We start from the raw sequence: 22,875 nt of genomic DNA, 5'->3' as shown, positions 1-22,875 counted from the left end.
TGTAGAAAGCTTTAGGAGGCCTATGGTGGTTACTCTGACAGACGTTGTTTTGCTCACTGTCTACAGTTGATGTATCGAGTGCAAGGTTAACATGACCCTTTAGTCTGAAAGGACCACAGTTATGAGAATAAATACTAGACTGAAAATCACTGGAGTATTTGATAACAGTGGATATAGTCTGGTGCTTATTTTTCCTCCATACAGTTTTACTGTATGAAACCTGTGTTAACTCAAGATTTTCTTTTTTGATGGAGTAAAGCAGAATTTATGGCTGAGAGGGATGGTAGATGTTTCTTATAACCTACTGTGTTTATGGTAGTTATAAGGGTGGTGTTCCATAGCAGCCCGTTAATCCCGTAGCCATGTTCACACTGTGGTCTACCCCATACTTCCCTTAACCATCACCAAGCGTAGCCTCTGGAATTGATGCAGACCATTTTACCTCCATCCTCAAGGACCCCACCCACCCCCAGCACGGACTGTTTATACCCCTACCCTCTGGTCGGAGGCTCAGAAGTGTGAAATGCTGGACCTCTAGACTGAAAAACTCTTTCTTTCCAACTGCCATCAGACTCCTAAACAGCTGACTCAGGATCTACCTCATGTAATTCCATCTGTCCTGTTTACATACTCATTTTGCACATGCGCAATTGCACACTCACTGCTGAATATTTACACTCCATGGCTCCCTTGTAGCATATATTCTGTCTGCATTATATTGTGTTCTTGTTGTATTTTTATTTGCTTCCTTCACTTGCTGCTTTAAAGTGCCTTAGATTTGTGATTTTACTGCCTATGTAGATTTGTGTTATTGCTCATCTACTTTATATTTCACTTGTATTGTGTGGCATTCATGTGGACGGCAAAGTAAGAATTTCATTGTACAGGGAAACACGTTTCCTAACTGTGTATATGACAAACACTTTGACCTTTGCTTTGTTTTTCCACTGTATTTTTTTTCTTTCTGTCGGTCTTTGTTTAAAGGAGGGAGGGGCCTCTCCTCCAGTCAGCTGTATGTTTACACACCTTGCTTGTAAAGCTAATGCTTCAGGTGTGAAGATGTAGGCATTTAACCAATCGCTGGTGACTGCTCTAAATGCCCCCCACCACCACCACCCACCCCACCTTCCTGGTACTTGATCTTAGTACTACCTCCTGAGGGGTGCTGAAATTTAGCTCCTGGAACGCACTTCCAAATCGGGCACAGTGTAGTTGAAACAAGCACAGAACTCATGATGAACGTTACTTGGCGCGACATGTTTCGGTAGGTTCCTGTTATTGAAAAACCCCTATGCACTCTGGAAAACCTGTGTTTGACCAGGTGAATGAACTATAAAAGGGTGTTAAGCTATAGTATTTAAAGGGTTACCATAACATCCTAGGCATTAGCAGCCAGTTCTGGCCATGAATTACACTCTTGTTAATCACAAAAGGTTTATTTTGTCATTGTAAACTGTAAGTTACTGCTTAAGAATAGATTGAATTAAAAAAATCTCCTTTTTCTCAACCTCTGCCCCATTTTGTTGCAAACATTTTTAATGACATTGTCCAAAATGTTTGAACAGCATCAACACTATTTACATATGATTCAGACATAGGTTGAATGTGAGCTCAACATGCTGGGTTATTAGTATGAAAAGGGACTTAGGTGTAACTGCTATAGCTTCTATAATAACATAGGTTATTGTTGACTTTGAATATTCCCTATAATATAACCTTGATTGCCAGGCTAGTTCTAACATATTGAGTGCATATTATACATTATTTCAGGCCGGTCCTGAAACGAGTGCTCCGGGTGTCAAACAAGTTGAAAATGTTGCAGTAAGTTTAGTTTCCATGATCCTCCCAGAAAGGGAAGGAAGGGGCATTAGTTATTGTCCACCCCCACCTCCACCACACCCTTAATAGGCCAGTAAAGGCCAAGGTAGGGTCCTGGTGACTTTCCACATTGTAGCTGAGTCTGTGTTTATATTTCTGAATGTTTCATCTACTAACACATCATCATTAGGTTTGCTAAGTCAGCCAATACAACAGCCTCGGTTCACCATTACACCAACGTTTGTCAGTGGCACATGGAATTCAACTCTCATCATCTGTTGTGTAGAAAACTTGAAGTGTTGGTTGTTTCTGGGATTATATAAATCACAGCGGTTGTCAGTTGGCACATCCAGGAATGATTGAATAATAAATGAGGAGCCTGCTGCAAACAGTCCAAAATGCATCAATATTAGGGTTGAACTAAAGCGAGTGCTCAGTCTGGCTGTAGTTGGCTTTCCAGTAAATAAGCTGTTGATGTACAAAGAGACTCAGGTGTAATGTTTCAACACCAAGGACACCTGTGCAGTTTTTCTAATACAGTGCAGTAGCCCTGGATTAAATGCTAATTTTTTTTAAAGCTAATGGTAACACATTTTAGTGAAATTGGTAAATTGCTGTTTGAAATTATTGGTCATTTTGTTCTTGTCGTGTGTCAAGCATCTTTGTAATAGATAAGTGATGTTAATGGCTGGGAGGGCCTGGAGGACTGTTGTTACAGTAATTTTATGGTTGATATCTCTAACTAAAGTTACCCATAGCTTTGTTAGGCCCTGGTTGGGAGAACTGTCATGGGTTCTTGATCTAAATGGCAAATAGTTATTTTCCCAGGGGGAAAAAAAAAAATAACCAGGCTCACTCTTGAATGTCAATATGTTAACACATGTTACCCAGTGCTGTACCCCAGCACTGCATGGTTTTGGTATATTTGCAAATCTAGTATTTACTGAATAGCTGCTGTATTTGTTTACATTAGATTATACAAGTGTTGCTTTCTGTTACGTACAGACCTTTGCTGGTTGTTTGGATTTCTCCAGCAGATCAGTCTTTATCAGTCTTTAACTTCACTCCTTCCCTTGGGCATGTCTAAGCCCTTTACATTGTCATATGGAAGGTCACACTGTGAAGACTCTGAGCTTTTCATTGGAAATTTGCATCCATTTTTGGCAGTTTACTGTAGTCAGATGTTGACACAGAGGCAAGTGTCAAAGGGCTATTCCGTGTCTCAAATCTTAGACTGACATATGGTCAAACAAATCTTTATATATATATATATATTACAGTAAGAATTGTTTTGCATTTAAAATTTGTATCATACGGTTCTGGTCCAGGGGAATGCTGGGTCATCATGAAACAAAGGCAGTGTTTGTGGAGCTGTTGCACTTTTGTTGGGCTCACTGACTCATCAGTGGCTGTGCTGCGCTGAAAGCCAGTACAAGAATTCTCTCCATGTGGTGAACAGCACCCGCAGCATACAGAGCTCTGACAATCCCAGCTTCCTATTTGCATCACTGCCTTTGCTTCAGGAAATGTGTAGTTGCTCTCATGTTATGGTGGTGTGTAGTCTGTTTTTGTGGAAACATTTTGCTTCATCAAATTCTGATGTAATAAACTTGGCTACAACCAACTTTTTCATTATTTAATAATTTCTATACTGTTTTCAGGCCATTTTGTGGCATAGACTTGGTGCAAATATGCATTACAAACATTGTATAACAAGCCTGATGTAGTAGCTAAGGGTTAATACTGAATGTGTAGGTATACCTCAGTCATGTAAGGTCCCATGGACTAACTAGAGGGGCTTTCAGATTAGTGTTTTTATGGAGTGTGGGGAGGGGTTGTGGCTTATATACTTCCATGGTTTTGGCAGTCAGATTTTCAAGAAACTTCCTGGAGTGTCAGGATCAATCAGGTCTAAGCCAGTCTTAATTAAAGGCTTGGGGCTGGGCAGAAGTTGGGGGCAAAAGGCATCCCTGTTGTTTAAAAGAATGAAGCTTCTGCCATTACAACACTATAGGGAGCATCAGCATTATTATTCAAAATTCCTCTTTAAAAGGTTTTACCATTCAGTGATGATGCATACAAATGATAGTTTAACTGTATATTTGTTTTCCCCAATAAATTAAGGGGAAAGGCAGCGCTAATAAAAGTGACAAAAGAAAAAAATACCTCTGAAAGACAAGAAACCTGACTGCTGTACATGAAGTATACTTGAGTTATTTATGCCAATGCATTTTGGAGTCACAGAAGGATTTTAGAGTACACATCTTGAAGTCCTTTCTTGTTTATAGTCACATTGTTCAGCTTGTTTAATTGTATAAGCTTCATAGTACAAGAGTGTTAGAGGCTTAATCTTAAAAGTAAATTTCAAAGTAGAGTGTTTGGTCTTGGTTATGGAGTTTTTTCACAAGTTTTCAGCTGATTCAGTTGTAAACCAGGTGCAGTTATTATTTTCAACCACTTGGGGGCACAGGCAACTTGCAGGGAAGGGGTTAGGAGTTATGAACTGGGATGTGAATATTGTGCATGGTGTTTGGGGAGGGGGTGTTCATTAATTAAATGGAATATGATCCAAAACACTGTGCTCACTCATGACGCATCATGTCTCACAAGAGAGGAAATAAGACAAATGCCACAGATGTCCCTTTTTCTCTGCCCTGTTTTTACTCTGGTTGTAGTTTCCCTCCAAACCCAAAAGTCAGACTGACAGTCCCGTTTTTGGTCTCATAAGCGGTTCTTTCCAGTATACCCATCTGTCAGACTTTTTTTTTCTGAGGTCCAAGTAGGGGTATGGGTGTGTGTTTGTGCCTTGGCTTGAGTGGGTGGAATGATGGGGACAAGCGACCAGACACAGTACATATCACATCATAGGCCAGATATCCTAATAGTCTGATCTACAGTCATTTCCACATCCAGGCACACACCAGCCCAAACTGTCCTATGTAGTGGATGTTATGAGACCTAGCTTGGCTGTGTAACCATGCTGTCGATTCCTTGTTTGCTCTTTTTTCACCCCAGACCCCTTTCAGTATTCTCCACGCTCTCTTTACAGTTATTTTTCTTACCCTGAGAGGACACCTGTAGATTGAACTGCAATCATTGTCTCCTATGCTTCAACTCCAAATTGAGTGGATTTATGCATCAGTGAAAGCATCCTCAACGTGGGCAAATACTTTTTATTGCATTCTGTTGAGGTGTTCTCCTGTGTAGTTGGCTTTGCAGGTGTATCAGCAGTTGTTTTACCTCGGATAATTAACTTAATAGATGTTGGTTTGACATCCTGCAGAAACATTATCTGTTATGTAAATGTGAGGTGATATCATTTGTGAGCAGTGAGAAGTGTTCTCACCTGCAGAACTAATACTGTTAATGCATTCATATCATGGAGGGTTATGTAACTGTGCTAGCTGAGATGGAAAGTGCAGCCACCTTGCCAGTCTTAATGCATTCAGGCTCCACAGCGTCAGATGGCCCCAGTGATCCAGGGGGACTCAAGATGGCAATGCTGTTTTACAGTCCGGATATGTGTGTCTGTGTGCCAGCCAGAACGTGTGTGTGTGTGTGAATGTGTATACTGCAGTGTTTGTTAGATTAGGCTCAGATGTGTGTATCCATATGGTTTGGTGGCGGCTTGTTTGAATCCTTCTGGCCTTGTGCCAGTATATGTAATAGACATAGTTGTCTCTGTATGTGTAACTGTCTTTACACTGAACCCTCCCCAACCTCGTGTGTGTTTTTGATGTGGAGTTTATAGGCAAGTAGGACTATTTAGCTCGTATGACCAGAGTATGGTCATGTGACTATATTTTCTATATCAAGCAGTCATGATAGATGAGGAAATGTTTAGTTATCCCATGATGAGGTGTCAAGGGAAGATGTTCCAGTGCATGTTGGTCTTTTTCCGTTTCCATTGGCTGAGATACTGCGTAAAAGTAAACACCAATCAATGCTCCCTGTCTCCTTTCTTCTCTTTCTCCCTCTGCTGCCATTATAGACAGACCCAGTGACATGAGTTGTGGAGAAATCTCCCCTCCACTCCTCCTCCTCTTTTCTCCTGTGCACTGTAATCCTGACACCAAAAACCGCCCCTCAGAGAACAAGTGTCAGCCTCAGAATAGAACGTGCAGTCAGCTCCCCTCTGGTAGGCATGTTAGAGAGTGCTAATGTTGATGGAGGTGACAATTAACTATACAATGATCACAGTGATGGAGCTTGTACCGCCGCCTCAAAGCCTTGCTAAAGAGATAAGTGACTGATCTCAACACGACTGGGACTTGACTGGCACATGATAAATAAGCACATAAAGGGGCATTTACTTTGGTAGACATAGTGTAAGCTTGCTTACCAGATGTTCTGCAAGCTTTATGCTGCATATTTGACTTGCTAATAAAAGCAGCCTGAAGCTTTGAACCTTAATAGAGCCCTAGTCATTTTATATATAGGATGATAATTACATATCATGCAATGTTATTTTCTGTCTTAAATGCTGATCTTTGAAAACAACATTGAAGCTGCTACCCTGGGAAACGGTTTAATTTCTATTGGATGCAAGTTTGTGGAGAAATGCACGAGTTGTGTTTGGAAAAAATAAGGACTTGCCTTATTTGCGCCATGGACTGGTAGGCACAGAAATGCACACATTCGCTGCTTCTGCTGCTGCTGACTGTTTTGCCAGGCACCCGTGGCTGACTCAGAAAAACAGGGGAAATGTTTTGGAGAGACAACCTGAGATAATGACCACCTCCCAGCCCCCATGTCAGGTTGTGAAACGGCCCAAAGATATTTGCATGAAATAAATGAGAATCTCTCTCACATCCAGCCCTGCTCCGGCCAAAGGTTTACTGTTGCAGATGCCTGCTCCATCTGGCCCTGTTCTCCTCGTCACCAGTCTTTAACTGTTCAGATACACTACCGTGGTCTGTGCTTGATTATGGATTATATTTGTTAGAGGGCTCAAATTTTAAACTTTTAACTTTATCAACTTGTGTGAAGTGTAGCAGGGCATAGACTCAAACTGAACAGGATGTGGTATGTGGCAGAATAGTAAAGTTTTAAAAAGTCTCATTAGACTCAACTGACACAGCATCTCCAAAGTGAGTCATAGCTCTTTGTTTGTCCTGTGTGGGATTTCAGGGAATATGTGATTGAAGGGGGTCAAGTGGCCCTCTATCCTGAGCAAACATGGACATGGTGACAGCCGTTGGGACAACAAACCTCCACGAGAACCAGGCTGTCCTGCCAACATTCCCCCGCCTCTCCACTGCCGGCACGACCCCCCTCACCCCTCAGCCCAGGGCTGTGATCCTGCGTAGCCAGCATAATGAAGCCATATAAGCCTGTTATTTGCTGTTTTACGGCTTGTTTTATGAAGGTGAGCTGACAAGCAGCTCCCAGAATGGTTCCTGTCACTTTAACAGGCAGCATTATCAAGAGAAAAGGAGTGTTGGGGAAGGAGGACAGGGCTGGCTGGAGAATGGGCCAGAGCCTTTATATTAGTCCTGCTATGGCTTTGATGGGTAGAGGTCTGGCTGCAGGCTATCACTGATACATTTTATGTCTTCCACCTTTTGTCAGGGGGACGTTATTGACGTTTGACCTATGGTCTTATTCCCACCTCCTCTTCACTAATCAATTACCACATCGATCCATTAATCAGACAGGGTGATGGCCAGTGAAAGGGCCTGTGGGTATGTGTGAAGAACTGTGGGATAGGCCTCAGGCTATCACGGAGGAGTGCCTTTACCTATGGAGTGCAGTGTTCTGGATTTGGCTTAACAAGTAGTCCTAGCCCTCACTTTAGAGGTATGTGTAGTTTCTTTTATTCATGAGAAAATACATTCGTCTCCATATGCATTGCATGGCCTGTAGGTGTATTTCTGTGAAAAAATGTTTTCATAAATGTGAGGGGAAAAAAGAGCTTTTTTTTTTTTAAATTGCCATCTTTTCACACACAAATTCCTCTCCTGGCTATAATGAATGTCATGGATTCTGTATTAAGCCTAGCCATCCATTTCATGTATCACACATAGCTGTGTGCGAGCTTCCTTGTATTGAAAAATTAATTTATTTCCTACACTGGGCAATCAAAAACACCCAGTTGTTCCAAGCCTCGACGCCAACAGGGTGAAAACTGGCAGGAAGCATTCTTATTAATGAAGCATTATTTAGTATGACTTTTGAAACATTGGCTCCAATATCAGCAGCTATTACCCTGTCACTAAAACAAGGATGCTTTTGAATGAGAGTCAGAATGTTTTTGTTCATCTGACTGTTTCCATGGAGGTTATGCAGTAGCTTAATTGTGTTTAGGGCGCAAACAGAAACACATCAGACACACAGACAGCCAACAGATCAAAATGGAAGCTGCGGGAGCGGAACACACCACGCTTTGATTAGGTTTGGTTTGGTTTGGTGTGTACAGACTAAAGCCATCACCCCAGTCTGTCTCTGCCCTTGCCAAGTTATTTGCCAGAACAGGGAAAGATTTGGTAAAGAAGTTAGAGAGAGAAAAGCTGTGGGCTGTTGCAGTCCACCCCCTTCAGGCTGACCAGGGTCTAGCCAACAGTCGCCCAACTCTTGTGGGTTTAGTGAATTGAGAAGACACTTCTTCTGTGGATTTTTCAATTCTTCAACGTGTCATTTGGCCGGGAGTGCTATTGTCCCTTGCCCCTTTTCTCCCTGCTCCTTCTGCCGAGACGAGTCGTGTCATCCCCTCGTGATCAGCACTTTTGTTGCCTTTGTTTTTGGCCCTACCTCAGAAGTCCATCTTGTCTTTTATGTCCCTGCCTTTCATGCATAAGGGAACAGTTGTGGCCTGTTGTGGGGCTGTTCCACTGCATTTCCACCAGTGGGGTTTCCTTTCATTTTCTTCAAAGTGCTACAATAGAGCTCTGAATGCCTGAATGGCCTATGCAGAGTGCACAATCCTACAGAGCCCGCTCATTTTGTTTTGCCAGAGTCAATAAAAATACTAAGTTAAAAGCTAACCTCCTTATGCCCTCCTCGAATGGAGTGACTTGCTTGACCTTTAAGTTCCCCTTTCAATTAACTTTTAATGATAAATTCATTGTTTTTAGCTGTCATTTAAATAATTCCACACATTCAGTGTTGCATTTTTTTGTTTATCTCAAATGAAATTGAGGCTACACTGTTTGTCAGGCTCAAAGCTGACTTGAAGGGATATTGAATTGTGTGTGACAGAGAGAGAAAGCTGGAGTGACAACTGCCAGTCATAAAACCTGTTTAACTCTTGCAAATGTTGGTTCTTATGCACTTTACATTCTAACTTGTCTCTGTCCTGAGACCTTGATAAAGATGTCTCTGGTCTTTGAAGGAGGAGTGGGATTTAACTTGTTTTATGTGGAGGGATAAAAAAAGACAAGAAAAAAAAGTGTGCTGTCATCTCTGGGCATTGTGGCGGTGGCCTTGCATAAAGACATTGTGCGCCGATTTGTGAGCTGGGAGAAAGACGAGGACTTTGAGAAGGATTACAGGTAGACAGACATTGGCTGCTGAGGATAGCCGCCATGACTTCATCCTCATTGTGTAGATTAAAGCCTAAAACCCAAATTAATGACACAAAAAAAGCGGCACTGTCACTGTCATTGGAATTAGTTGTTTAAACCAAGAAAAGGAAGGAGAGGCAATGGTGATAGAATCTGAGGATGTGTGGAAAAATGTGCTAAGTTTGGTTAAATGACTAAAGACGTCTGCATCACTGCACGTATGGGAGCGTGCATTTGTTGTTTGGAGACGGTTGTATTATACTTGTGCAAATGTTAGCATTCTAATGGGGCCACTCAAACAGCAAAGTATGGAAAAGATGGTGAAGAAGAAGTCAGGAAACTGAAATGGCAGAGATTTTGAATCAGGTTCAAAGCTTTTATAATTTTTGTCTTAGAACTGTTATTACACCTCTATATTAAGTGTTGATATTTTTTCAGGTGAGAAAGTAATCATATAGATGGAGAATAGGTCAGTCTAGCCAAGTAATATTAATTTGCTCTGTGTTCAGAGATGCGAGGATCTGCTAGAGGATCAGTTAGCAGGCATCTATGTCTTAGTTCGAGTCAAATCAGCCAGTCAGTGTACAGGACATGCAGCTCCTCACAACGCGTAATTGAGGTTTGGGAGGTTGCGCTTTGGACCGTCTGCAACCTCCATTTGCCCATAAACCCCTTTGCTGTTTAGGTATGCATGAGCACCTACGCATAGTGTAAATTAAGCTTTAGGTTAAAGAAGGGTGAACCTTAGCTCTTATGCATTTGGGAGCAGGGTGATTTTATGATGTTAATGGGACATGTTGCTTCTAATGGTAACAAGGTGTTGAACTGCTTAGAGCAAATTAAAAGTCTGGTCTTGATTCTTTTATATCAGTTGTGCAGCAAAGTACACTGACTACGGACATCATCAACAAAATGTGAGCAGGTATGCTGTTGTATGTCCTGTTCCTCCTGGTACAAGACAGGCCAGCCCCCAGTAAACTCTGCAACCCCCTCCTGATCTAATTTGGAGGGAATGGATAGAACATCCTGAGCTCCAACTTGCTGGAGGGCAGGCAAAAAAGCAGGGGGCAGAGAAGAGTAAAAAGGAGAAGAAAAGTGTTTGATTCTTTCCTTTCCCTGTCTTGGGTGTCTCTGCTTAATATTTTAGCTTTTCTCTGCCATCCAATTGTTCTCAGACCTCAGGCAGTGTGGAAAAAACACAAATACAGCATCATGCTGTGAGGAAGGCCATGTGTGGGGGATGCTTCAGGTGTCTTTTTCATTCAAAAAAGTGTCAGACAAGGCAGGTGGACATGAAACTAGATAAATATTGATGACTTTTTGACCATTTTATCTCTCACCGGCTGGCAGCTTTTTGCAGATGGAGAGTCTGTTGATGCTTCAGCAACATTGGTTTCCACCCTGCTCTTTATTCATCTTCATTTTTAATTAAATTCAATTTGAAATCTTAAGCACCACTGACCCTCTGACTGGAGTTTGCATATTAAAAAGTAGCTGATTATTGTGGGGTAGAAACACAGATCTTCAATTTTGTGCATTTTAGACACAGCTTCTGCCAGTACCACCAGGCCAGACATAATTGTGGAAATCTACATACTGAGAGTGAGGTTGTCATCAGGGCTTGTTTTGGAGTGGGTCACTTGTTATCTGCTGTAATTCATGTTATTGGGTGAATATTACCACCTGAATTAGGCTATGATGCTGCCAGGTGGAGGCCAGTGGAGTTACAGGAAAGGATGATCATCATGTCATGATAATGACACAATTACCACAGGTTATTTACAATATTGACTGCCAGACCACAGTCAGTCATCTTATGTCAAATTAAATATTCATCAAAATTTAATATATTGTATGCTGCAGCTGAGGCATTTAATTAGTTTGTTAGTTATGTTATTTATTGTGTCATTCACATACAAGTGGCAATTTCATGGGGATGATACTACGAAAGCTGCAGGAGCGGACTGTAGGAGAACCAAAAAGTCATGAAACATTTGTCAGGCAAGAACATAATGTCTAAGTGAGTGCCCTAGTAATGTCCTAAAACCTAGAACTGAGTTAACATTTCTGTACTTTGTTTCCTCACCCTGAAGTCAATGGGTTTTTGGATAGGTATCTGTGGTTTAACACAAGGCCAATCTATTTTCAGGTTTTGTTCTATGAAATAAAATGTATCAGTAAATACCCCAGGTGTGTTTTTTTAAAATGCTTTTGCATATCTAAAAAGACTGTTGCTAACAAGCGGCTAAATGAAACTGTCTGGGATATTTAAACGTAATCACAGAGACTCAACTACGCAGTAATCTGCCTTTACAGCCTTATTTTTAAACTCATGCACTTGCAAACTCTAACTAGCTGACACAGCCATGATTGTTATAGATCACGTCACGCTAAGAGAGAAGGATTTTGTAGAAGAGGTGAGCATGCTAAATCACTTCACGAGCTGGAAGCCATAGTTTTGACCCTGAAGTTGTGTGATCGTGGTGTATTTCGTTTATTGCCCAACAGTTTTTACTTCTGGCGATTGTATCTGGGCTTCACAAATCACAAGTGGTGTTCACTTGTGACAATTATCTGGCTGAACAAAATGTGTAAGTGTCATAGGCCGATATTTTTCACAGATCTTATTTTCTGCAATAAAGCAATATCCTATGGGGAAAACCCATCGGCTTTTTGTTGAGGGAATCAGGGTGACGGGGTGATGCTGATGTCTGGGTTGGGCTACAAAAAAAAGTCATCCCTACGGCACTCTAACATTTCAGTGAAAACAAAGTACTTTTGCCTTCTGTTCCAAGTTTTAAATTTTAGGCAAAAGTTTCCCTTCTGAAAACATTACTTTTTTATATTCATCCAAACACAGGAAATTATTAGCAACTTAAATGAATGACATTTTGTTGAAAAGTACTAGCAATGAAACTTAAAAATAATCTTTAATTTCAACTAAATCATTTAACAAAATAACTTGTTATGGAAAATGGGGAAATTAATGAATCATAAATATTTCAGCTCTCTTGATGCCCATGAAAAATCGTATATTTTACAGTCTGATGTTTGGAGGTTTCCACCCCATAACTGATGGCCATAACTGATAGAAACTTATGAGTTCCCAGAAAACAAGAAAGAGCTCTGAGATAGTATTTTACATGTTCACAAACCCCTCCAGATGTGAGAAGCGTAATCTGAAACAGGACTCGTACAAGACTAAACCTGTATGTGGACTCCCAGATCTCAGCCATACTTTGTCATTTCTTACTGACCTACTGTTTACCTTGAGAAATACTGGCGACCCTGTCTGCATTACATGACAGGGGATTTCAGAACTAAGAAGATGAAACTTGGGGAAAGCAGGAGCTGAATATGGTAAGCAAGTGACATAGTTGTCTGAGTGGTGGAGATAAGATGTGTGGTTCAAGGTAAATTTATTGTAGTTGGACACTAGAGACACTGACGGTGAGCGTCAGATCATCAGAGGCTATTCTGTTGGATTGAAGATCAGTTGGTAGTTCTCTGCCAGTGAACTGCTTTGTCCAAGACACTCTTTGGTGTAGGAGGAAGACGGACACAAATCTGCATGTAAAATGCTGCTCAGCCAGCATGGAGAAGTGCTTTACAGAAGAAACTGAAAGCTTCCAAGAACAATGACTTGTGGCTATTTACAATAATCACTTGCTAGATGGCAGGTCCAAATATGACACACTGTACTTTTGGGTCTGGAAGACTAATGTGCACGGCTCAGAAAGGCTGTCACAGAACCTGACAGCCTCTCACCATATTCTACTCCTCTATCCCCGTCAGTGCCTCTAGGCCTGGGTCTGCTGCTGCCTTTCTGCTAATGAGAACCAGTCCAATCCAGCAAACCCACTAACACATTTACCTCTGATCTCAGACCAGCAAATGTTGTCACTGTGGCCCAGATCCCATCACTTCACAGCTGTTAATATAGCCACACAGCCCTGTGTTATTTTAACTTTTCATATAAAAAAAGAAAGCAAGAAAAAGAAATGAGAGGAAAAGAAACTGGTAACTTCGGTGCATATGGTACTTTGGGGACTGGTAAATGTATACAACATAAGTGATCCAATAAAGGGAACGTCAAACAGATGTGGTGTAAATAAAAATGTCCAGATTGTATGTGGTATACAGGAGTGATGTGGATTTGATTGTGATGCCTGGCTCCCCACTAGATTGTGACATTTATGGATAATGCAAGCATCTCCTTTGGGGTTTTACGAGAAAATTTAAATATTATATACTACCATTTCATATAGAAATTGCTTAAAGTTCTAAAACATCACCAGGTTTATCAGACTGAAAGTAAATCTGTTAAATAAAAAGAAAACTTACTGATGTGATCACTTTTTGTACTGACTAGACATACTTGTATACTGTATATCACCTATATACCAACAGATTTTGCGTTTTAAAAAGGTATAGTAATACTAATGAAAAGGATTTTAGCTATGTAAAAAGATATTGATAATTTAGGTGCACACTACTTGCCATATTGTTAAAAGTAAACTTTTCCTATCATTCCTTTCCCAGGACCTGGAACTTTTCTTAGGTTTTCAATGGAGCCTTTGCCTTTTTTTCATTTGCTTGGGAAGAATGATCTATAAGGAGTAACTGAAATGTTTTTGAAAATGGCATTATGTTTGCTCAGAATCTTTACCGTTATTTACCTGTATAATTACAGAACGTGACTTGACTTCTGTGCTTTATTCATTCTTTATTCCTTAGCTACCCTATTAAAGTAAACTTTTCCTATCATTCCTTTCCCAGGACCTGGAACTTTTCTTAGGTTTTCAATGGAGCCTTTGCCTTTTTTTCATTTGCTTGGGAAGAATGATCTATAAGGAGTAACTGAAATGTTTTTGAAAATGGCAGTATGTTTGCTCAAAATCTTTACCGTTATCTACCTGTATAATTACAGAACTTGACTTGACTTCTGTGCTTTATCCATTCTTTATTCCTTAGCTACCCTATTACTAAAATCAGACCTATTGAGAACTGGAAAGAGGTGGAACTGTGGAGAGAAAAGCAGTCTTCTGGGCTGTGTTATTGACCATTTACTTCCTCTCCCTGTTTTCAGCTTTCTTCCTATATAATGGAACCTATTCTTAAATTACAATACTATCTTTTTGTACTTCAATTATATTAAAATATATTCACCTAATGTATGCCTTTTAAGTGGGCACTTAGCATGGCTTTTTAACATTTCCCCTTGAGCACTGTGCACAGAATAGTCTGATTTTCATTTAGGGCTCAACAGCCCCCTCTTGCTCCCTACCACTCAGCACTTCCACCTTTGTCGTCTTACCTGCTATTTTTCTCTCAAATTTTTCCATTTGCTCCCTCATCAATTTGAACCCTGTAGCTTTTTGTCCCTAAAATGATTGTGGGCTTTACCTATTTAACTTGTCCACAATTTACATGGTGGTGTACCATCGTCCTCCCTCTGACCTTTGCTATATTTGCTCCCTGAGACTTTTGTGTCCACAGTCCAAATAGGCTCTGTGTATCTGGAAGCACTAAAATCCTGGAAGAAACCTGAATTGGTTTTAAGTGCCTGCTCCAGCCACAACATCATTTAAAGGGTTTCAATAATTTTTGAAGCCACCTGATCTTTTTAGCTCTTCATCAAGGCCATTTGTTTCAGAAGCCAGACTGATGGAACAAATAATTAAGACACGTGTGCACTAATTACTGGTGTACACTGTTATGTGGGGGTGTGCATAGGAAGTACACAAGCCAACATCACTGCTTGTGTCTGAGCCTTTTGACACATTTGAGTGCACATGTAGAGGTAGGTGATGTGATGATGAGTAGGTAGGTGTAGCATTAGTCAGTGTTTTATTTCATAGTGTGTTAATCTATCTAAATAACCTCTATATGTTTAAGGTTGTGCAACAAATTAATGCTTTAATTTTGTTCCAGTACACAGCTGCTCAGTCAGTGCTGCTTGACAAATGCTTCTAAAAATAAAATGACAACCTAATAGAGTTTATTGCATGTTTTTACATGCAATGAAAATGTATATGCTGTTGAGCTGACTTACTCAGAAATGAATTTAAAAGGCTTTCCATAGATTTAGTCATTAATAAAATATGTTGGCAATATGTTTTTGTAAGCTGCATGTTGACTACTGCATTTACATTGGTGTACTGTGCCTAACCCCTTACATCTTAAAATGCTTACCTTTTTATTTATGCTTTTCCATCTAAAGGAACTATTGTGTTTAAAGTAGATGGTGTACATACTAGTAATAAAAGTACAGAATTTGTCCTTAAAAACATTAATTACAGCACAGATACACTGTCTTTCCTAAACTAAACTAAATTTTCCACTACTGAAACCCCTACTCATTCACTTTCTGTCCCGCCTAGATATTCAGCAGTGTGGCAACATTAGCATATGAGTGGCTCAGTGTTTGGGTGAGTTTGTTCTCAACAAAGAGTGCCAAAGCACAGGTCAATGTCTCTCATCCACTTCAATGAACAGCTGAAGGGCAAACAGAACTCCCAAAATGAAACATTTCCAGATTTTCACTCTAGTGCGGAGGATACAGCCTCCTTCAAGATCTTTATGTGCAGTATAAAACCTGTAGATATCATGAAGATGAAGGCAACAGCCTTTTATTTACTCATTGTCTTTATCCCTGGATTGATGCTAAGTGTACTCGAGTACTGTATGCACCAGAGACATGTTTTTGTGGATTTATGGTTCCCTTGCCTTGGTGTTGTGTGTATTTGTGTGGTGTACTTATTTATGTATATATTTGTGTTGACAGGGAGAGCGGTTGGCTCCTGCCCACAGCCTGGCAGTTGTATACTGAAGCATGGCGTCAACACCACCACTCTGCAGGCCCCTTGCTGCGTTACATACCCCGCAGGGCAGTTCTCTACTGCCCTGGCAATGATGAGCGAAAATTGAGGAAACTAGCTTCACTAGATGTCGACTGTGCTGTCTTGGACTGCGAGGATGGTGTAGCCCTTAGCAAAAAGGTAAAAAAACAAAAAACAAACAGAGATGCACATATGCAGCTTCATATGAACAGGTCAGCAAGGAGCACACAAACACACACACACAGCTGTGCTTCAGACAGGTGCTTGTACTTAATCATTGAAAGGAAAACTACCTAAGTGAGATGTTTAAAACAAGCACATTTCACCCCATTATGATGGTATAAAGGCAGTGGTTCCCCCCTATCTGAGTCCTTTAAAACAAGGTGACCATATCCCACTGGGCAAGCAGCGGGAAAGCACCAGATGCAGCAGGTTAAAAGCATTCTCCTCCCGCCTACACCACCTCCCCATTGGCCCTCCTGAACTCCCCATGAAATTGTGATTGGAGAGTGGGATAAAGAAAGGGCCTGGGTAAAAAGTTAACTAACAAAGGTTTTTAAGTCATGATAATAAAGATGATTGATATGGCTGGAGGCTGTTCCTGTAGTCGACAAAGACAATAAGTTGCCTGTGTGACTGACAGGTTAAAACTGTGACCCTGCGATGGAGTTGGTGGATGTCAGACCTATCTTTATTATGTGTTTGAGGGGAAATGTGGATAGGAATGCAGCACTGAAGCAGCCATTCAGGCTTGAGGAGAGTCTTGAGCTGTCAGCATGTGACAGGTCCATGTCTCTATTTTATTTCAACAGATGTATTTTGCCTCAACCCACGAATTTCACATAAAACATGGTATTTTTGACCTTTTCTAAATTTAGAATGATTTTTTTTTTGTCCTTGTCAGGGGTCTTTTTCTCCTAGTAATTAGCTGGCAAATTATACATGTAGGGGATAGTATGTATGTACTATTAAAACAAAGGGGAAAATGACATTAGCCACAGAGTAGTTCAGGTTTCCTTATGCAGAATCATTTCTTTTAGCAGGCTTACCACCCTGCCTTCTACTAAGGCACTCTGAATAATGCAGATCAAAGTATCAACAATAAGTGGGAAATATACCTCCAGTAGTTACCTGCCTTATGATCCCATTACTGAAGTAGCTACTTCAGTGCTACATGGTACAAAGATCAGAACAGATTTCAGCCATTCATTGATACCATAGAGTCTGACACAGCATGCAAAAATTCTGTAACCTATTATGTTTTTGCTAGGTCATACTGTGTAATATAAAAATTAGTTATTTACTCAATAACAAAATGCACCTTTCCTACTGGCACCCTTTCTTTACCTCCCACACTCTCAGCTTCTTTCTCCTCTGTGGCAATTGGAAAACCATGGGGGTTGTTGTGTAGTTATACCTTCCCTTAAGATGATTTTTTTTTTTCTTGTTGGATCAACAGTACTTAGTGTGTGTTTCTGTGTGTATGGAGGTTGCCTGGCAATGCTACTAAGACATTTATTTTAGGTATTAATTTTAATGTTTTGAAATCAACTTTTCCATTTCCAAAAATGTCTTGTTTTTCTTTGTCTCATTTATTGCATACACATGGGATATTTACTGTACTAGGGATTTGCAATCCCTCTTTAGGCACTAAACAGTCATTTATATTTGTCTGTGTTTATTACATTTCTTCTGTACAGGAGATGTTGTGTACTTGGAGTCATGCAATATGTATTTTAGGGTTTTCTGTTAAGAGATGTGGAATACGGAGTGATGGAATGGAAATTTATACAAATGGCCACAGTACATGATGGTTGAGTTTGTAAATGTTTGAAACATCCTAGTGACAAAGTGTAAAAGCTTATTTAGAAGCTGCATATTTGTTTTCCACCTCACACAAGAGCTTCTATATTAATACAGCTGTGTACAAAAGCTGCATAACGGCTCGTTTCGTACTGTGTAATTGTTGTAGACCAGGTCATTTATGCACATAGCTACAGTGATTGTGTGTTGGGCTCTTAGCACTGCCAAAGTGTAAGTGACCTGCACAGCAGCATTGTGCCTGAATGCATCCTGTGTACCCTGTACCCTACTGTGAATGTAGAGCTTTCGTTACACTGCCTGTGTAGACACTGTCATATTTGCAAACAGTTTTATTGGACAGGGGGAGAATTTCACAGAAATGAGCAGCAAGTGTTGAGACAACTTCAGATAATGAAATACTTAAGTAACACAATAATTCATGCAGTAAGATGTCACTGCAGAGATGTTCTTAACAACAGTGTTTTTTTTAAATACACTTACTGTAAATAGCTTTGCCAAAACCACCTGCCAAATTAATGTCATGTAATGTGGCACTTCATGCAGATCAGAAGGGCATGTTGACATCTCCATGTCATAGTAAATGCTTAGCTAAATGGAAAAATAGTTTTAATGCCCCTGGCAATAATTTGTGGTCATTTTGCCATGCTTTTCTGTTCTGGGACCAACTGAATCGTAAATACTATAACATATCTAATTTAGTATTATATCAGAATAAATCCTTTGAGATGTATTATCTCGTTTTCAAAGGAGAATGCAAAAGAGAAAGCAATCGACTCAAGAACAAAAATAGAAAAGTTATAACATTTGAGTAGACACTATTATAGAAATAATTGTAGACTAGCAGTGATAGCGTAACTAAAGCAAATCCAATTAGTTTTAAGTTGAGACAAAACATTTTAAAACAAGTCAGATAAAGATAAGTCCTAAACATCAGAGGAATGGAAAGTGGTGCTGATCAAAGAAGCAAAACACATAATTATTGAGCATATTTAAAAATGAACCAATGAAATTGTCAAGTTGTACCAAGACAGAGCCAGCTGAGGGTGTCGAGTATTGTACAGTGGTGTGTAAAGTGAACATTCCCATACAATTCTATTGTATATGACACTGAGAGGAAGAAGATTGTGTTAGCCTAGTCTAGTATTGGTAAAGTGCCCTACACATTTATTTTATTATGTACTATCATAAGCTAAAACTAGAGAATTTGACTTGCTTTTGAGGTTCTGTCTTGTACTCAGTACCATTATATACATTAGTTATATTGTGCAATACTTTGTTAGGTGACAAAGACTGTAGAATGATAAAATTGCAAAGTGTCTTTCTATTTGTAAAGGAGAGACTTTTGGTGTATGGTATCATCTGCATACAACTGAACTTTGTTAAGTTTATGATAGATGATTTATATAAACATAAAACAGAAGTGGTCCTAATTAAAGTAGAACCTTGAGGCACACTTTTTTGTTCTTGAGTTAGCATTCAAGTTTACACCCTTGTACAACAACACATTGTGTTATATTATGAAGACCTATTAAACCACAATAATGCATGTTACAGAAGGCCACTTATCTAAAAGAAGGTAGTAATCCACTAGCTCAAAAGCTCTAGTGAGATTCATGAATATTGCTTCTGTGAAATTACCACTATCAGATGCAGAGAAAACATCATTAATGATTTTTAGGTGGGCAGTAGTCACAGAAAACAGTGCATCTCAAACAAACTGAAATTAGAAATGTAATGTTGTAAATAAATGGGAGCTTTTACATTGTAGTGCATTTGCACTGAAAAGTTGTCAATTTCTACAGTGTATATGGCTGCAATTAAAGTCCTGACCTGAATCCAATTGAGATGCTGTGGCATGACCTTAAAAAGGCAGTTCATGCCCGAAAACCTTCCAATGTGGCTGACTTACAACAATTCTGCCAAGATGAGTGGGCCAAAATTCCTCCACAGCGCTGTGGCAGACTCATGGCAAGTTATCGAAAACGCTTGATTGCAGTTGTTGCTGCTAAGGGTGGCCCAACCAGTTATTCGGTTTAGGGGGCAAACACTTATTCACACAGGGCTTTGTAGTTTTGGATTTTGTTTTCCCTTAATAATAAAAACCTTCATTTAAAAACTGCATGATGTGTTTACTTGTGTTATCGTTGACTAATATTTAAATTTGTTTGATGATCTGAAACATTACAGTGTGACAAACATGCAAAAAGATAAGAAATCAGTAAGGGGGCAAATACTTTTTCACACCACTGTATATTCACCATGACAACCGCACAGTCGGCACCATGTGTTTGCCAAGAGATGCCAGGCCTCAACAATAGTCTCTTAATGCATGTCTGCTGCTTCCTAGGGAGAGAGAATGGGAGCAAAGCAGAGGCTGAGCTTGCTAAATGCCATCCTGAACCACTGTTTTGGTGAAGGCTACAATGGGTTAGGTGAAACGCGAGGTTAGTTACTGGGTATGCGTACATCGGCCTTTAATGGGGCTACTGCTCAAAACCACCCTCCTATTATGTGTTCATTAATGTATTCTTTTCATTATCGTTCACCTTCACCTTAAAACAGGGAAGGATATTCATGACAAAAAGGTATGTGATGAAGGTCAGTCCACCCCCTCTCCTTGAAAACTGAAATCCAGGAGTGCCTGCTTTAATTGCCTGTCGCTTTGACTCCAAAAATGTCTGCACTCCATCTTGGCAGTAATGCTGGCTGCTTAAGAGGCAGGGAGATGAGAAAGGGAGTAAAGGGTAGGAGCCACCCAGTGCTTGCTAACTGTCACCATGGACCCAGAGGGGAGAGAAGGAGGAGGAGAGAAGGGAGGGAAGACAAGGCTGACTGCTCTAACACTCTTACACATATCATCATATCTGTATGATCAGTGGGGTGGAGGAAGAGGGAGGGCAGGTTGAAACCCCAGAGCGGAACTGACGGCTACACCTGTCCTCTCTCCTCCTCGCTCCCTTGCCGTCTTGTTCTTTCATTGTGCCTCTCCCTTGCAGATCTCTCCTCTCCTGGGTCCTCAGGGTTAAGATTGTTTATCTCTCTCTCTTGTGTTCGCTCTGTCTCTTAGTGCCCTATGGTCCAGTATTCCTCCTGTTGTTTCTCCCTCTCTTTTCCCCACATGAGTCCCTCCATCCTTCTTGACTCCCCCCTGCCTCCCCTGCCATAGAGATTCTCTCCTAATCCCTGGAAGTTTGGAACTAATGAACTAACTGCTGAGCTGCTGCCACGGAGCTTGGTCCCAAACTATACTGTACTTCACACTCGATTTCCTCTCCAGATGGCATGGTGGCGCGGCGACACGACGGGGAGCACCTCTTGCACACCACTACGCGCCTGCAAATGCACACGAGCACACAAGATGTACAGAACACAAACATGCACACACACTTAAGTGTGCGCATGTAGACACGTATGGACAAACGTACACGCACGCAAGCAAGCACGTACATACCTGTTATGGTTGGCAGCCCACTGAACATCACTCCTTTATAAGAGGACCAGTGTCCTGAGTTTAGCACATTACAAAACCAGGGCCACTTGTTACTGCTTATATAAGTCACAATTTCGTCACCTGAAGCTATAAACCATCCAAAATAACTGCTGTTGAAACTGATCAGCACCCTTAGTAGCTTTTATTATTTAAACCAGTCACTTTTTTTTTTAAAAACAGTTTGAGTACAGTACATGGGTGTGAACACAAGCACTTGATTTTGCCATTTGTTTTATTAAAACTGGTTGTGGAAAGTTATTTAATTATAGAAATAAGAGGAGATATAGATTGATTTGTAGAGATTTCAGTTGTCATTTTATGTAGTTCAATAGTTGTAAAGGTAGTACCTGTAATAATATAGGTACTACTGCATGTCACAAAAATTACTACGAAATTAGTAATTTACTCAATTACTAATAGCAAAAATGCCAATAATTATTTGTGTTGTATATAATGATACTATAGCACAATCTAATAGTGATGCAAACTTCATCCTGGAAAAATTTGAGCTATCAAAACCCTCATGTTACAGTTTTATTTGGTTATCACTTGGGGGTGTGACATGGCAATTAAAAACGATATTTTTCGTCGAGGCTTAAGCTGTCTCACAATGTCAGAACCAGAGCAGCAACCAGTGGGACGATATGTTCACATTAGTCTTGTGAATAAGCTTAGACAAACATTAAGCCCAGTCACACAACATAGTGCAAGATACTGTATGTTTCAGAAAAACAAAGAATAGACTTTTAGACTTTGCAAAGTGTGAACTGTGATCTGGTAAACAAAAGTTTTCTTCTCGTGGGCGGGGACACATCCTGATTATCTCCTGGACATGATTGGTCAACACAGCACCTTTACTGGATGATATCACCATCCAGTGCAGTGGTGTGAAGGTGAAAATAGCATAGATCACACAGCTTCAGTTAGAAGCTCATGTATAGGTAATGCTCAGTTATAAGTTCTGAAGAGACTCATGTGAAATCATACAGGAGAGAAGCCAGTAAGTTGAGTTGGTGGCAAAACCTTTTACAATGCTTGCATATTGTTCTGTCTTTTACTGCATATGGTAACTTTTCCAACTTTTCCCCCAAGTTGAAGTCACCGAGGTAGTCAAGAAGCTTCTCGGTGGCAAGGCACCGGGGGTGGATGAGATCCGCCCTGAGTACCTTAAGTCTCTGAATGTTGTTGGGCTGTCTTGGTTGACATGCCTCTGCAACGTCGCATGGCGGTCGGGGACAGTGCCTCTGGACTGGCAGACCAGGGTGGTGGTCCTTCTTTTTAAGAAGGGGGACCGGAGGGTGTGTTCCAACTATAGGGGGATCACACTCCTCAGCCTCCCCGGGAAAGTCTATGCCAGGGTACTGGAGAGGAGAATTCGACCGATAGTCGAACCTCGGAT

General features: G+C 40.5%; 1 protein-coding gene across 3 annotated transcripts in view; it reads left to right on the top strand.

Moving 5' to 3' along the window:
• clybl (citrate lyase beta like) overlaps nt 1–22,875 on the top strand; it is a 60,242-nt gene that overhangs the window by 15,793 nt on the left and 21,574 nt on the right. For all 3 annotated transcript variants that reach the window (XR_002275639.1, XM_020609439.1, XM_020609440.1), the window contains one exon: nt 16,108–16,321. Coding sequence is in view for 2 of the 3 variants with exons in the window: in XM_020609439.1 (XP_020465095.1) it covers nt 16,108–16,321 (214 nt within the window). In the remaining variant the exon portion in view is untranslated. The remainder of the gene's footprint in view (nt 1–16,107; nt 16,322–22,875) is intronic.

Source organism: Monopterus albus, unplaced genomic scaffold (assembly GCF_001952655.1).
Source record: "Monopterus albus unplaced genomic scaffold, M_albus_1.0 scaffold99.1, whole genome shotgun sequence".
NCBI lineage: Eukaryota > Metazoa > Chordata > Actinopteri > Synbranchiformes > Synbranchidae > Monopterus > Monopterus albus.
Note: the sequence above shows the minus strand (reverse complement) of the source record. Positions and strands in the feature narration are given on the sequence as shown.